Here is a 14,988-nt window from a genome sequence, read left to right as displayed (position 1 = left end):
CTCATTTATATCAGATTATTTTCATTTATTCACCTTAAAAATCACACAATTGCATCTAAGGGCTTTTTAATATTTAATACACACAAAAACTCCAACATTTAACTGAGAAAAAGTTTAATTTTAAAGATGTTTAAAAGTAAGTTCAACACGGAGAAGCAAGTTTAAATATATTCAGGAAAAGTGTTTGTGGTAAAGACAAAAACAATAAAGACAAAATAATAAATTCAGATTAAACTTTATTGTCATTGTGCAGAGTTACAAAATACAAAATACAGAATAATAAGAATGTGTATTACATTACACACACACACACACACACACACTTCTCTGTTGTTTAAGTTTACATTTCATTTCCTAAATTATAATCTTAGCTGCAAATATATTTCATGTTTTTATATTTTATTTTGTGTCTGTAAGCTGCTACCAAGACGACACATTTCAAAAAGTATACATTCATTCAAAAGAAGTGCCGCCTCTCAGGTAAACAACAACAACAACAACATTCTACTCAGCAGCTTCTTCTGGAGCTTTTGATTTCATCACATGATCTTCTGCAGATTTAGTTTGCTCTCAAAGCTCAACATCAACATGTCTGTGATCTTGGAATCAGACGTTTATGATACAAAAGCACACAATAATCTTCATTTAGTGGAGTTTTTTTTTCATCTCTGAGGCGAAGAAATAGACGAACGTCTCTGATGAAATGTTTTCCAGAGCTCTCTTCGTTCTTCTTCATCCTCGTCAGCTGGCTGCTGTCACGAGTAACAGACACACAACGCATCACACGTCCAGATTGGATTTCACATCGATGCCCAAAAAAAAAAGAAAGTTACAAAAAAAAAAAAAAAAATCTACAACTGGAGCATCGTCACCGCGTGACTCGTTGCCTCGGCAACGTTGCATCATCGCCAGCATCCCGCAGCATCAGCATCAACCCGGCGGCTCCCTGTCAAGGTCGCAGGAGAGAGGCATCATGGGAAGGCGAGAAGGACACAGGGGGGAGGGGAAGGAGGAGGGGTCACATCCCCCACTCTCACGACCCTGTAGATTGGAAGCCCCGCCCCCCCCCCTGCTGCGCATGCGCCGATGCTTTCGTCACATAAGCTGACCGAGGAAACCGAATAAAGGGACGATGATGCTCATGAGTCACGTTTTTCTTTGTGTGTGTGTGTGTGTGTGTGTGTGTGTGTGTGTGTGTGTGTGTGTGTGTGTGTGTGTGTGTGTGTGTGTGTGTGTGTGTGCGGAGGGGCGGGGCCACGTCACGGCATCCCAGCATCCCGGTTTTTCATAGGTTAAAAGCAGAGAGAGAGGGAGAGAGAGAGAGAGAGAGAGAGAGAGAGAGAGAGAGAGAGAGAGAGAGAGAGAGAGAGGAGGAGGAGGAAAGAAAGAGAAAGAAATTAATAAAAACATTTACGTGCGGGACGTGCGTGACGTGTCGAGGAGAGAGGAGTCAGGAGAGAGGAGACAGGAGAGGAGGGAGGCTGTGCTGCAACTCACCGAGGCGCATCTTTAGTCACGACAGGTGAGCGCGCGCTCCTGTGAGAGGTTACTGCCGCGTGCGCCCCGTTTCAGTGACGTCACCGACACAGAGACAGATATGCGGAGGATGCGTGACCTGTCCTTTACTTCAAGGCTCTGAACGCGTGATCTGCGGGCTGAAGGACGGGAGGAAGCGTCGGCACCACGGACAGCGCCTCGTCCCGAGGGGCGTTTCTTTTCCTGCAGCGCGCAGCGCCGGCGGGCGGGGTCCTGCAACAAAAAGAGCTTCCTCTGCTTCTTGTTCTTCTTCTTCAAACCACCACCTGAAGATCAGTTTGGAGTGAGAACCCTGGGAGGAGAGCAGAAGATGGAGGGACAGGCAAGTGAAGCTCTTCCTCCTCCTCTTCCTCAGTGAGATGTTTTATTCATATTCTTTCATTTTGTTGCTTTAAATAGAAACGTGTTGCTCAAGAGTTCACTGGAGATGTGACGTGTGAGTAATGCACGTGCATGCAGGGTTCGGTGTGCGTGTGTGTGTCTGTGTGTGTGTGTGTGTGTGTGTGTCTGTGTGTGTGCTCCTTAGTCTTGGTTGACAGCAGTGTGAGAGATGAGATGTAATCCAGGGTCTGGATTTAAACTCAGGATTATGTTTTGTTGTATTTTGGGGATTTGAAAATAATATTACGCCTGCAGCGTAAACACTGAGTGTGATGAGGATGATGATGATGATGATGAGGAAGATGAAGAGGAGGATTAGAGACAGTTTCTATGACTGCGGTGGACCAGAATGCATTGCAGCTGCAAGACGCCTCTTTACGACTATAAAACACACTCTGTGTCTTACCATGCGACACTGTGCATACACACACACACAGGTGGACACACACAGACACACACAGGTGGACACACACAGACACACACAGGTGGACACACACAGACACACACAGATGTTCACAGCCTCTGGGCTTCAGGTGACGGGAGAAAATCAAATTAGAAGTATTGAATCTGTTTAGTGACGTGTGTGTGTGTCTGTTTGTGTGTCTGTGTGTGTGTGTGTGTGTGTGTTTATCTCAAAGTGCACCGTTTATATTCAAATGATTGATACTGAAAATATATATTTATGTTGTTATTGTGTGTCTCTTTATTGTTACTTTGTGTCTCTTTGTTGTTACTTTGTGTCTCTTTGTTGTTACTTTGTGTCTCTTTGTTGTTATTTTGTGTCTCTTTGTAGTTGTTTTGTATTTATGTTGCTTTATTTTCTTTTGGTCCTTAAAAATGTGTTTAAAGTTTTGTTTTTCTTTGTAGTTGTGTATCTCTTTGTTTTCTATTTTGTGTCACTTTATTGTAGTTTTCAGTCTTTTGTTGTCATTTTAAGTCTCTTTGTTGCCTCGTTGTGTCTCTTTGCAGCTGGTTTGTGTCTCTCTGGAGTTGTTTGTGTCTCTCTGGAGTTGTTTGTGTCTCTCTGGAGTTGTTTGTGTCTCTCTGGAGTTGTTTGTGTCTCTCTGGAGTAGTTTCATGATGCTACGTGTGTGTGTCTGTATTCATCGTGCTGGCGTGACTCGGCATCCTGACTCTCGTGACTCTTGCTAAATATTGACACACACACACACACACACACACACACACACACACACACACACACACAGGAGCTCGTCGATACCTCGAACAGCCTGAAACGATTTCACCCGATTCATCCTCAAAACAAGCTCGATACGTTTCCTCACGCTGGAGGACGATGGTCTGGCCTGGAAGTAGGTCACGTGTGTGTGTGTGTGTGTGTGTGTGTGTGTGTGTGTGTGTGTGTGTGTGTGTGTGTGTGTGTGTGTGTGTGTGTGTGTGTGTGTGTGTGTGTGTGTGTGTGTGTGTGTGTGTGTGTGTATACTTTGCATGTTCGACAGAGTCTCTTCCGTGTTGAGGCCCTGCTGCAGGCGTGTGCCTCAGCGCTTCACTTTCCGTCCGTGTAAATAAAAACCAGCTGACCTCCGGGCTGTTGCCATGGGGACGAAGGAAGGTAGGGAGCGATGGATGGAGGGATGACGGAGCGAGAGCGGAGAGCAGGAAGATAAGGACGTTTGTTTACAGATGATGGATGAGGAGTGGGAGGAGTCACAGCTGGTTCAGGCTCACAGGAGTTTTCCTTTGATTCATATCCAATAAACACGTTGAGGAACAAAATACATCCAATAATATCCTGATGAAGAGGATCAATCTCACCAATAATATCCTGATGAAGAGGATCAATCTCACCACAATATCCTGATGAAGAGGATCAATCTCACAACAATATCCTGATGAAGAGGATCAATCTCACAACAATATCCTGATGAAGAGGATCAATCTCACAACAATATCCTGATGAAGAGGATCAATCTCACAACAATATCCTGATGAAGAGGATCAATCTCACAACAATATCCTGATGAAGAGGATCAATCTCACAACAATATCCTGATGAAGAGGATCAATCTCACCAATAATATCCTGATGAAGAGGATCAATCTCACTAATAATATCCTGATGAAGAGGATCAATCTCACTAATAATATCCTGATGAAGAGGATCAATCTCAGACTTTCTGTCCAACACAAACGTTCACGTGTCACTGAAACGCTGACGGAGACGTCATGTGACCAAACATCCTGAGTCACCGTGACGGAGGAGAGTCACAGCTGTGTGTGTGTGTGTGTGTGTGTGTGTGTGTGTGTGTGTGTGTGTGTGTGTGTGTGTGTGTGTGCAGTAATCTGAGACCACAATCAGCTGCTTTCGAGTCACATGACCCTGAGTCTTTACTTCACTCAAGAGATGATGATGATGATGAGCTCAACTGAATCTTCATCAATTGATTCAAGGGAGAAAATATAAACCTTTTAAAGACAAAATGAATATTTTATTTTTCTATTATATTTAGTATTTATTGTCTTCTGTTCTTCACAACAACAACAACAACAACAACAACAACAACAACAACAACACATGGTGGAAACAGAGGAGTAAACAAAGCAGATCATTGATGTTCCTAAACGTCAGCAGGATGCAAACCGAGGCTGACATCCCGTTACCGTGGAGACGTCGCCTGGTGACTGACATCTCGTTACCGTGGAGACGTCGCCTGGTGACCGACGGCCCGGCTGCAGAGAGTTTGTCATCATTAAGTGTCGGAGGTGAAGGATGTCTCTCTCTCTCTCTCTCTCTCTCTCTCTCTCTCTCTCTCTCTCTCTCTCTCTCTCTCTCTCGGAGACGAAGCTTCACGGCTCATGATGACAGTATTATGGGATGTCTAGTCACTGCTCCAGTGGAGAGTATTATGGGATGTTCAGAGGAAACGAATGACAACTTTTTACAAGCAAGGCCGCGAAAAAACAACATGCTCCATCTCACCTCCTGTCGACTCGCTTCCTCCTCTTTGTCTTCCTCTTCATTCTCCTCCTGCTCTTCCTCTTCCTCCTCTTTGTCTTCCTCCTCCTCCTCCTCTTCTTTTACTTTAAAATGTAGATCAATCATCCAATCTGCAGTTTCCAATCGCTTGTTTGAATGACCTCACGTTGACCTTTAAATCTCTCTCTCTCTCTCTCTCTCTCTCTCTCTCTCTCTCTATCTCTCTCTCTCTCTCTCTCTCTCTCTTAAAGTGCTTTATTGGCATGAATATTCAAGAAAGACAATATTACTAAAGCATTTAAAATAATAATACAGTAAATTAGTGAAAAAAAGTTAAGTTTCTGGATACAAATCTCTCTCTCTCTCTCTCTTTCTCTCTCTCTCTCTCTGTGTCTCTCGCTCTCTGATTGGTCCTCTGTGGCCGACGCCCCTGTGGCGTACAGTGAGTCCTGAGCGGTGTGACCTCTGGGTCGTGGTGAAGGTCGTTGAGGATCAGCTGAGGTCTCTGCAGCGTCTCGTGTGACAGAAGTTTGTTCTGCTGACGAGGCGTTTTTATTCCTGACTCACAGACGTCGGCAGGAGAGGAAATAAACGGAGGTTTTTACGACTTCACCCGCCAAACACCGGAGGCGCTTTGAAAGAAGCTCGACCTTCGATGACCTCCAGCCATGCGCAGGAACAGGAAGTGCAGTTTGCCTTTTGATAGCTCCGTGGCGTACTCACGCGTCCGACCCCCATTGCATGCTGGGAAGAGGTTTAAGATCAACGTGACCTTGAACAGGATGAAGTATGTTAACCCTTCACTCAAGGTCTAAAGGTCAAATCTACGACCTTGAAACAGCCACAGCCTGCACAGCCATGAATCCTCGCCGCTGTCCGTGGCGCCAAATCAGCAGATGTGTGTGTGTGTGTGTGTGTGTTTGTGTGTGTGTGTGTGTGTGTGTGTGTGTGTGTGTGTGTGTTTGTTGCCCTGCCTTGTATTCCATCACAGAATTATTATCATCATCTTATTTTCCCCTGTTGTATGTAATAAAGCTGTGAGCAGCTGTGAGCGGGTCCTCAATGCAGCAGGTCGGAGACGCCCAAGGATCAGCGAACTCGTCCAGCCGAGAACCGTCGCCCTCCAGGCGAAGGTTCTCGGCCTGAATACACATAAATGTGTCTACTGTGTGTCTATTAATGTGTCTACTGTGTGTCTATTAATGTGTCTACTGTGTTCTTTCCACTGACAGAATACGATGTTTACATGAAAAACAAAACAGCTTTTATGAGCCACGATTACTGGAAATCTCATTATGATCTCAGATTTCATGTTAATTATGTATCTCTCTCTTCTCCATGTCTGTTTCCTCTCTCCATTCTTCCTCCTCCTCCTCTCCTTCCTCTCTCCATCCTTCCTCCTCCTCCTCCTCCTCAGCAGGAGAAGCAGGTCACAGGTTACCTCCTGTTCTCGCTCGGCACCGCCGTCATCGGCTCGCTGCAGTTCGGCTACAACACCGGAGTCATCAACGCGCCTGAGCAGGTGGGCGGTCACCTGTGTGTGTGTGTGTGTGTGTGTGTGTGTGTGTGTGTGTGTGTGTGTGTATGTGACTGAAATGACTGAAGAAGCCAGAGAGAGACGAGAGGAAGCAGCTTCACTCTGAGAGTAGAAACAGATTAAAGATTAAAGACCTGACTGATGCTACTACAATACTGCTACTACTACTACTACTACTACTACTACTACTACTACTGCTACTACTACTACTACTGCTACTACGACTGCTAGTGCTGACGATACTAGTGCTTTTAATACTACTTCTACCTACATTACTACGACTGCATAGGCCTACTACTACTTACAAGCTAAGCTAAGCTAATCAACTTCTGCCCTCCTCGGAGCTCTTCTTCCAGTATCTTGTCTTCATGCTAAGCTAAGCTAATCACCCGCTTCTCCAGTATCTTTAAGAACAGGAAGGGCTCATCCGTTCTTCCATCTTTTCCTCCAGAAACTCCGCTCCTTCTTCAACAACACGTGGGTGGAGCGGTATGGCACGCCCATCAGCCCGGGGGTCTGCACCATCGTGTGGAGCGTCTCCGTCGCCATCTTCAGCGTGGGCGGCATGGTGGGCTCCTTCAGCGTGGGCGTCATGGCCAACCGCTTCGGCAGGTATGAGGAATTAAGTGTAGTGAGTGTTTGTCTAGAGTCAGGCGATTCCCTGCTTCATGCCTTTATGCTAAGCTAAGCTAAGCTAAGCTCCTCCTCCTCCTCAGGCGGCGCTCCATGTTCCTGGTGAACATCCTGGCGGTGATCGGCGGCCTCCTCATGGGCTTCTCCACCATCTGCTCCTCCTATGAGATGGTGATCGCGGGCCGGCTGGTCATCGGCTTGTTCTGCGGCCTCTTCACCGGCCTGACCCCCATGTACGTGGGCGAGGTGTCGCCCACGCCGCTCCGCGGCGCCTTCGGCACGCTCCACCAGCTCGGGGTGGTGGTGGGCATCCTGATCGCTCAGGTCAGCAGCGGCCGACAGATTCCTCACCGTATACTTTAACCTTCCTCTGTTAGCTGTCTGCTAGCATCTCTTGTGCTAGCTTTCTGTTTCCATCTCTTGTGTTAACTTTCTGTTAGCATCTCTTGTGTTAGCTGTCTGTTTCCATCTCTTGTGCTAGCTTTCTGCTAGCATCTCTTGTGTTAGCTTTCTGCTAGCATCTCTTGTGTTAGCTCAAACACAAAATGAAAAGCAGAACAACATATAGATTTACGAGGTCAAAGAAACAACAACCAATCAAGCAAATCATATGTTTTGATGTGTTTCTTTTATGCATTTAAAAGATAAAATGGATGTTTTTTGACCTCCGTGTGGCTTCTGGGTGTTCAGATCTTCGGCCTGGAGGCGCTGCTGGGCTCCGATAAGCTGTGGCCGCTGCTGCTGTCGCTCACCGTGGCCCCGGCCGTGGTGCAGTGCATCCTGCTGCCCTTCTGTCCAGAGAGCCCTCGCTTCCTGCTCATCAACCTGCAGCAGGAGGAGCAGGCGCGCAAAGGTACCGCTGCAAAACGCCCAAGATATGGACCTTCTTATGTTTCAAATACATCACATTTCCAATAGTATGTTTCAAAACAAAAAAGTATAATTTAGGCGAGCGATCGGCATGTAAATTAGCACATAGAAATTATACTAAGTATACTTTAAGTTGTTCCAATTTAGCAGCAAACAAATATATTAAATACACTTCAAGTTGTACTTACTGCAGGAAGAAAAGTAGGAGGGAGATAGAACAAATATGAGAGGCAAGGGAAGGAAAAAGAGAAAGACGGAGGTGAGAAAAAGATAGAAAGAGAAGAGAAGGATGAAGGAGAAAGAAAGAGAGAGTAAAGGACACGTCGGTGCTTCACAGGTTCAGGTGGCATCAGGTGAGTCCTTCAACTGCCAGAAGGTTTTGGCATCTGTTCAGCAGACGCTCAGCGTTCCCTCTGGAGCTGACCCACTCCATGCAGGCCGACACACACATCTACACAAACACCGACACACACACAAACACCAACACCAACATCTACAAAAACACCAACATCTACACAAACACCAACACAAACACCAACACAAACACCAACACCAACATCTACACAAACATCTCATATAACTAATTTAATGGCTTTAACTCGGTTCTCTGAGTTACTGAAGGCATGCTCATAGCGTGTACAAGGCGTGTTTAAGGCATGTCCAAGGCGTGTTCAAGGCATGTTCAATGCTTGTTCAAGGCATTTTCAAGGCGTGTTCAATGCTTGTTCAAGGCATGTTCAAGGCGTGTTCAAGGCATGTTCAAGGTGTGCTCAAGGTGTGTTCAGGGCATGTTGAAGCCTTGTCCAAGGCATGTTCAAGGCGTGTTCAAGGCGTGTTCAAGGCGTTTTCAAGGCGCGTTCAAGGCGTTATCAAGGCATTTTCAAGGCGTGTTCAATGCTTGTTCAAGGCGTATTCAAAGCATGTTTAAGCTATGTCCAATGCGTGTTCAAGGCGTGTTCAAGGCATGTTCAAGACGTGTTCAAGACATGTTCAAGGTGTGTTTAAGGTGTGTTCAGGGCGTGTTCAAGGTGTGTTCGGGGCGTGTTCAAGGCGTGTTCCTTCACGTGTTCCCCATGTCCCGTCACAGCGCTGGTGCGGCTGCGCGGCAGCGAGGACGTGAGCAAAGACATGCAGGAGATGAAGGAGGAGAGCGTCAAGATGGCCATGGAGAAGAAGGTCACCATCGTGGAGCTCTTCCGCTCGGCGGCGTACCGCCAGCCGCTGCTCATCGCCGTCATGCTGCAGCTCTCCCAGCAGCTGTCCGGGATCAACGCCGTGAGTCTGCAGCAAACACACACTCACACAATAAAACACACAATAACTCAACACAACATGACGTACAGCACATATTACAGTTGGAGCATTACTCTCACGGTGGAAAGGAACTAAGTGCATTTACTCAAGTTTGAGGTACTTGTACCTTAATGAGTATTCCCATCTTTTGCCCTCCATCGACACTCTCTTTCATAACTTATTATTATTATTAATATCAGCTCACCAGCTGCAACAGTGAAGTGAAGAACACATGAATGCATCAGTCCAATAATATAATATAAGATCCGTACTTTTACTTCTGGACTTTGAAGAGTCCGTCTCTTGTCTCTGTGTCAGGTTGCCCCGCCCCTTTAGTCTCTCTCCTCCAATAGGAGAAGTGAACATGAACTCTTGTGTTGGTAAATACCTAAAAAAGTGTATGAAAAAGGTCCTCGGTGGTCAAGAAAATGACATAAAACACAACGTGTTTGAGTGACAACACGTTTATTCTGCGTCCTCTCAGGTGTTCTACTACTCGACGGGCATCTTCGAGTCGGCCGGCGTGAAGCAGCCCATCTACGCCACCATCGGCGCCGGCGTGGTGAACACCGTCTTCACCGTGGTTTCTGTGAGTGAGGCGTGGTTTGTCTTTTCTATCATCACCGCGTCTTCATCCCTGTGTCTTCATCACCGCGTCTTCATCACTGTGTCTTCATCACTGTGTCTTCATCACTGTGTCTTCATCACTGTGTCTGTCCTGCAGCTCTTCCTGGTGGAGAAGGCGGGACGAAGGACCCTGCACCTCGTGGGATTGGGTGGAATGGCGATCAGCGCTCTGCTCATGACCATCTCCCTGCTGCTGGTGAGTCTATGCTTCATGTGTTGAAGCTGCATTCTCTCTCCTGACCACCAGGGGGCGACTCCTCTGGTTGTATAGAAGTCTATGCTTCATGTGTTGAAGCTGCATTCTCTCTCCTGGCCACCAGGGGGCGACTCCTCTGGTTGTATAGAAGTCTATGCTTCATGTGTTAAAGCTGCATTCTCTCTCCTGACCACCAGGGGGCGACTCCTCTGGTTGTATAGAAGTCTATGCTTCATGTGTTAAAGCTGCATTCTCTCTCCTGACCACCAGGGGGCGACTCCTCTGGTTGTATAGAAGTCTATGCTTCATGTGTTAAAGCTGCATTCTCTCTCCTGACCACCAGGGGGCGACTCCTCTGGTTGTATAGAAGTCTATGCTTCATGTGTTAGAGCTGCATTCTCTCTCCTGACCACAAGGGGGCGACTCCTCTGGTTGTATAGAAGTCTATGCTTCATGTGTTAAAGCTGCATTCTCTCTCCTGACCACCAGGGGGCGACTCCTCTGGTTGTATAGAAGTCTATGCTTCATGTGTTAAAGCTGCATTCTCTCTCCTGACCACCAGGGGGCGACTCCTCTGGTTGTATAGAAGTCTATAGGAATATGACTACTTCTCTCTTGATTTATTCCCTTAGTAAACATTGTAAACATGAGTTTATGGTCTACAGGTACATTTCGGGATGAACTGTCCCTTTAACCTATAAAACTACTGATTAGTGCATCTTTAAACCTGGATGTCTCTCCTCCTCTTCCTCTTCCTCTCTCTCTGAGCAGAAAGACATCCCCGCTATGAGCTACATGGCCATCGTGGCCGTCATGATGTTCGTGGCCATGTTCGAGATGGGCCCCGGCCCCATCCCGTGGTTCATCGTGGCCGAGCTCTTCTCCCAGGGGCCCCGGCCCGCCGCCATGGCCGTGGCCGGCTGCTGCAACTGGACCGCCAACTTCCTGGTCGGGTTCGGCTTCCCCAAACTAGCGGTGAGTCCGGGTGTTGGGTTCATAGTCTTTGTCTTCTTTTGTTATGTTGTTTATATATTTAAAAATGTTTCACACCAAACCATAGGGGGAAATGTTCCAAGATGAGCCTGCAAATATTACAATATTAGAATATACATAAAGAATTCCCTCTCCTCCCTCTCTTCTTCCCTCTCCTCCTCTCTCTTCTTCCCTCTCCTCCCTCTCTTCTTCCCTCTCCTCCCTCTCTTCTTCCTTCTTCTCTCTTCTTCCCTCTCCTCTCTCTCTTCTTCCCTCTCCTCCCTCTCTTCTTCCCTTTCCTCCCTCTCTTCTTCCCTCTCCTCTCTCTCTTCTTCCCTCTCCTCTCTCTCTTCTTCCCTCTCCTCCCTCTCTTCTTCCCTCTCCTCCCTCTCTTCTTCCCTCTCCTCCCTCTCTTCTTCCCTCTCCTCTCTCTTCTTCCCTCTCCTCTCTCTCTTCTTCCCTCTCCTCTCTCTCTTCTTCCCTTTCCTCCCTCTCTTCTTCCCTCTCCTCTCTCTCTTCTTCCCTCTCCTCTCTCTCTTCTTCCCTCTCCTCTCTCTCTTCTTCCCTCTCCTCCCTCTCTTCTTCCCTCTCCTCTCTCTTCTTCCCTCTCCTCTCTCTTCTTCCCGCTCCTCCCTCTCTTCTTCCCTCTCCTCCCTCTCTTCTTCCCTCTCCTCCCTCTCTTCTTCCCTCTCCTCCCCTCAGGAGTGGTGCGGTCCCTGGGTCTTTCTCATCTTCATGGCCCTCCTCATCTTCTTCTTCATCTTCACCTTCCTCAAAGTCCCCGAGACGAGGGGCAAGACCTTCGACGAGATCGCCCGCTGCTTCAGCAGCGGCGGCGACCTCCCTCCCACCTCCTCGTGCGTGGAGGACCCTCCGGCCGGCGCCAGCGCCGTGACCACCACGACGCTCGCCGCCTCTCCGGCCAAGGAGAAGGTCCCGCTGGTGGCGGCGGCGACGCCCGCCGTAGCTCCGCCTCCCGCTTCCGAAAGCACGCCCCTCCAGGATAAAACCAAATCCACGGCGAAGGAGAGCGTAGATCAGCTGTAGGTTTTGACTTTTAACAGGTGAAGGAGCTTTTAAAGGAAGGAAGAAGATTTATTAAAGTACATTTTATATTGGACCTATACCGAGAAGCAGCATCCACCTATCGGCTTTGACCTTTAAAGAAGGTCATGCGCTTCTGCTTTTACTTCTGGTTTCTCTCTTCCTTCTTCTAAATCCTCGCTCCCTTCACCCGCTAAAGGTGACACACACACATGACAGATTTAAACCTACTGTACATTCCTAGGAATTAAACTACTTTCATTGGAAGGGTGAGTCTTTCTCGGGCCGCTGTGCGTCTAGTCGAGGGCGACGCTTGTTTTCCGCCACCGAAAAAAGAAGCGAAAAGTTATCCTGGAAGTCCAGGTGCGTCCTTTCCTGCGAGACTAGAGAGCAGAGCGCGCTGACGAAGGACGCACACCTTTGTGCAGGTGTTTGCAGACCAGCGAGGTCACGAGCCGTTTTAGTGAGCGTTTTAGCGGAATATAACTTCGTAGTTTTCTCTCGTAATATTTGATTCTTGATGTTTTTTGATTTATTTTTCCGAAGTGTTATAAAAAAAGAAAAAAAGGATCCGTGACTGTTGACGATGAGCTTTTTTGCCAAAGTACCGACCTCTCAAAATGTGTATTTTCCTCCGGTGGGTAAATTCAGGGTGTGGAATTAGCATTAGCCCCAGATATTAAGTTTATTTTTGTTGTGTTATGCGTTTAAGGCTATAATCCACAAGTTCCTTCAACTTTATTTAGAAAATCGTTGCTAGCACTGACAACACTTTTTTATTTTGTGCTGAAAATTCCCTGCATTTCTTCCACTATGGGTTTTTATTTATGCATATATTTTAAATAATGAATCCCGTCTTTGGTTGAATTTCTATTCTTCATTTTGGAATAGGTGAATATGTATAGAGGGAAAAATATAGGTGTTGTTAAACCTTGTGGATTATGGCTTTGTGGTGAGCTGTGTTTTTAGAGTACAGTAGGGTAACGTGCAATACATATTTTATTTTGTCCGCGAAAAGTATTTATTACCGTAGAAATCAATTTTTTTATAAAGTATAACTTTAATTATAATTATAATTAACTATAATTATGACGCACTTAACGCCAATTAAGTGACGCTTTCCGGCCCAGAGTAGAGAAAGGAGTGTGTAGTGAGCTTCAGCTGCTGTAGTGAGGCTCTGTTTAGATGCACTGTGTTAAGACACCTGTATTTACCTGAAATACTGCGTATACCTGAAATACTGCGTATACCTGAGATACTGCGTATACCTGAGGTACTGATGTGTATACCTGAGATACTGCGTATACCTGAGATACTGATGCATATACTTGACCTAAGACTTATTAATTATATATCCCAACACTGAAATATATATTTATAAATTAATGCTGGAAGGCATCGTGATCTATCTCTAAATAATGATAAAACAAGTCAAAATAGTGAGAACACCTTTTATTTTTAGATTCAGATATATAGTCAAGTTTTTTTCATCAATGTAGGATATTACGTGATTATTTTGAGGTATTTAATCAAAATAGTGAGAAATCTTTTTATTATTTTAAGATAGTTTGTGATTATTTTGAGGTATTTAATCAAAATATTGAGAATATCTTTTCATTATTTTGAGATTCTCGATATTTAGTCAAAATATTTATGTAGTTTTTTCATTATTTTATGATTCTACGTAATTATTTGGAGGTATTTAATCAAAATATTGATAAAGTTTTTCATTATTTTAAGATATTACGTGATTGTTTTGAAGTATTTATTTAAAGCATTGAGAGAGTTATTTTTTTTCAGCTCATAACAATGACAGGATCTTTTGTTGTGGCTGAATTGAGCTTCTATAAAAAGTGAATTGAATAGTTTGTGTCATAACCGGAGGCTTCTTGTGCGTCTGAACCGTCGGCCATGTTGTCTTCACATACTCACGCTTCAACATGTACAGTGTGTGTGTGTTTGTTGGTGTAACGTGTACAACACAAAGTATATTTGATATATTCTGCAGTGGCTGTCGTGAAAACCAACAATGTGAGTTCCTGCTTCACTTGGTGACAACATATTCCTTCATTTGCGTTTTATTTATTTTGTGGGGCTTCACTGGAAACATTTGATTGGAGGCATCTCTCCTTGTCTTGGAACTGATTGATTGAAAACAGATTCCACTTGTTTTGAGAAATGCATTGTGGGGGTTCATTGTGTGTTTGCTCTATTTGTGCATGAAGCCACGTGGTTCACTGGGGGGGGGGGGGTATTTAGTCAAAATATTGATGACGTTTTTCATTATTTTGAGATACTTTGTGTTATTTTGAGGTATTTAATCAAAATATTGAGAAGTTTTTTTCATTATTTGGAGATTCTAAGTCATTGTCTTAGGTATTTAGTCAAAAATATTAATGAACTTTTTCATTAATTTAACATATTACGCAATTATTTTTGAGGTATTTAATCAAAATATTGAGAAGGTTTTTCTTTATTTTGAGATTCTAAGTGATTATTTTAAGGGATTTAATTAAAATATTGAGAAGGTTTTTCACTATTTTAAGATTCTAAATCCTTGTTTCAGGTATTTAGTCAAAACATTGATAATGTTTTTCATTATTTTAAGATGTTATTTGATTTACTTTGATGTATTTAGTCAAAGCATTCAGAGCAGATTGTGTTTAAAATAGTGTTTTGAAAAACCTAAAGATTAGTTGTTTTCAGAAATTGCAGCAGGCGCACCGACAGATTGTTTTATCTGTTTCAATCCGTCATGGACGATATAAGATAACGGATTTGTCCGAAAAACTAAAACTGCCCGGTAACACGAGAACCAGAGAATGCAAATTAATCTCCTAACAATTAAATAAAAACAACAATAACTGTGATTGTCTTTCAACCACATTGACTTCATGCACGAACGCAGAATGCTCCGCTTCCCCACACAAAAATAAGAGAGCATTCCTTTGTACATATGTAT

General features: G+C 45.0%; 1 protein-coding gene across 3 annotated transcripts; it reads left to right on the top strand.

The window, feature by feature from the left end:
• The first annotated feature begins 1,353 nt into the window (after positions 1–1,353).
• On the top strand, positions 1,354–14,268 carry LOC137784537 (solute carrier family 2, facilitated glucose transporter member 1-like). 3 transcript variants are annotated; one of them, XM_068575299.1, is made up of 11 exons: positions 1,354–1,522; positions 1,633–1,858; positions 6,272–6,376; positions 6,843–7,003; positions 7,108–7,348; positions 7,715–7,877; positions 8,982–9,169; positions 9,672–9,776; positions 9,912–10,010; positions 10,782–10,985; positions 11,685–14,268. In XM_068575299.1, the coding sequence occupies exons 2-11, from the start codon at positions 1,847–1,849 to the stop codon at positions 12,027–12,029; spliced, it is 1,623 nt and encodes a 540-aa protein (XP_068431400.1). In that variant the 5' UTR covers positions 1,354–1,522; positions 1,633–1,846; the 3' UTR covers positions 12,030–14,268. The 3 variants fall into 3 exon arrangements, with proteins under 3 accessions (XP_068431400.1, XP_068431401.1, XP_068431399.1); XM_068575300.1 differs by having other exon boundaries at positions 1,354–1,858; positions 6,275–6,376; XM_068575298.1 differs by having other exon boundaries at positions 1,354–1,858.
• Positions 14,269–14,988: the final 720 nt, after the last annotated feature.

Source organism: Clinocottus analis, unplaced genomic scaffold (assembly GCF_023055335.1).
Source record: "Clinocottus analis isolate CAN_PGR_092001 unplaced genomic scaffold, fCliAna1.0.p SCAF_14, whole genome shotgun sequence".
NCBI classification, from domain to species: Eukaryota; Metazoa; Chordata; class Actinopteri; order Perciformes; family Cottidae; genus Clinocottus; species Clinocottus analis.
This window is presented reverse-complemented; position numbering and strand designations above follow the sequence as displayed.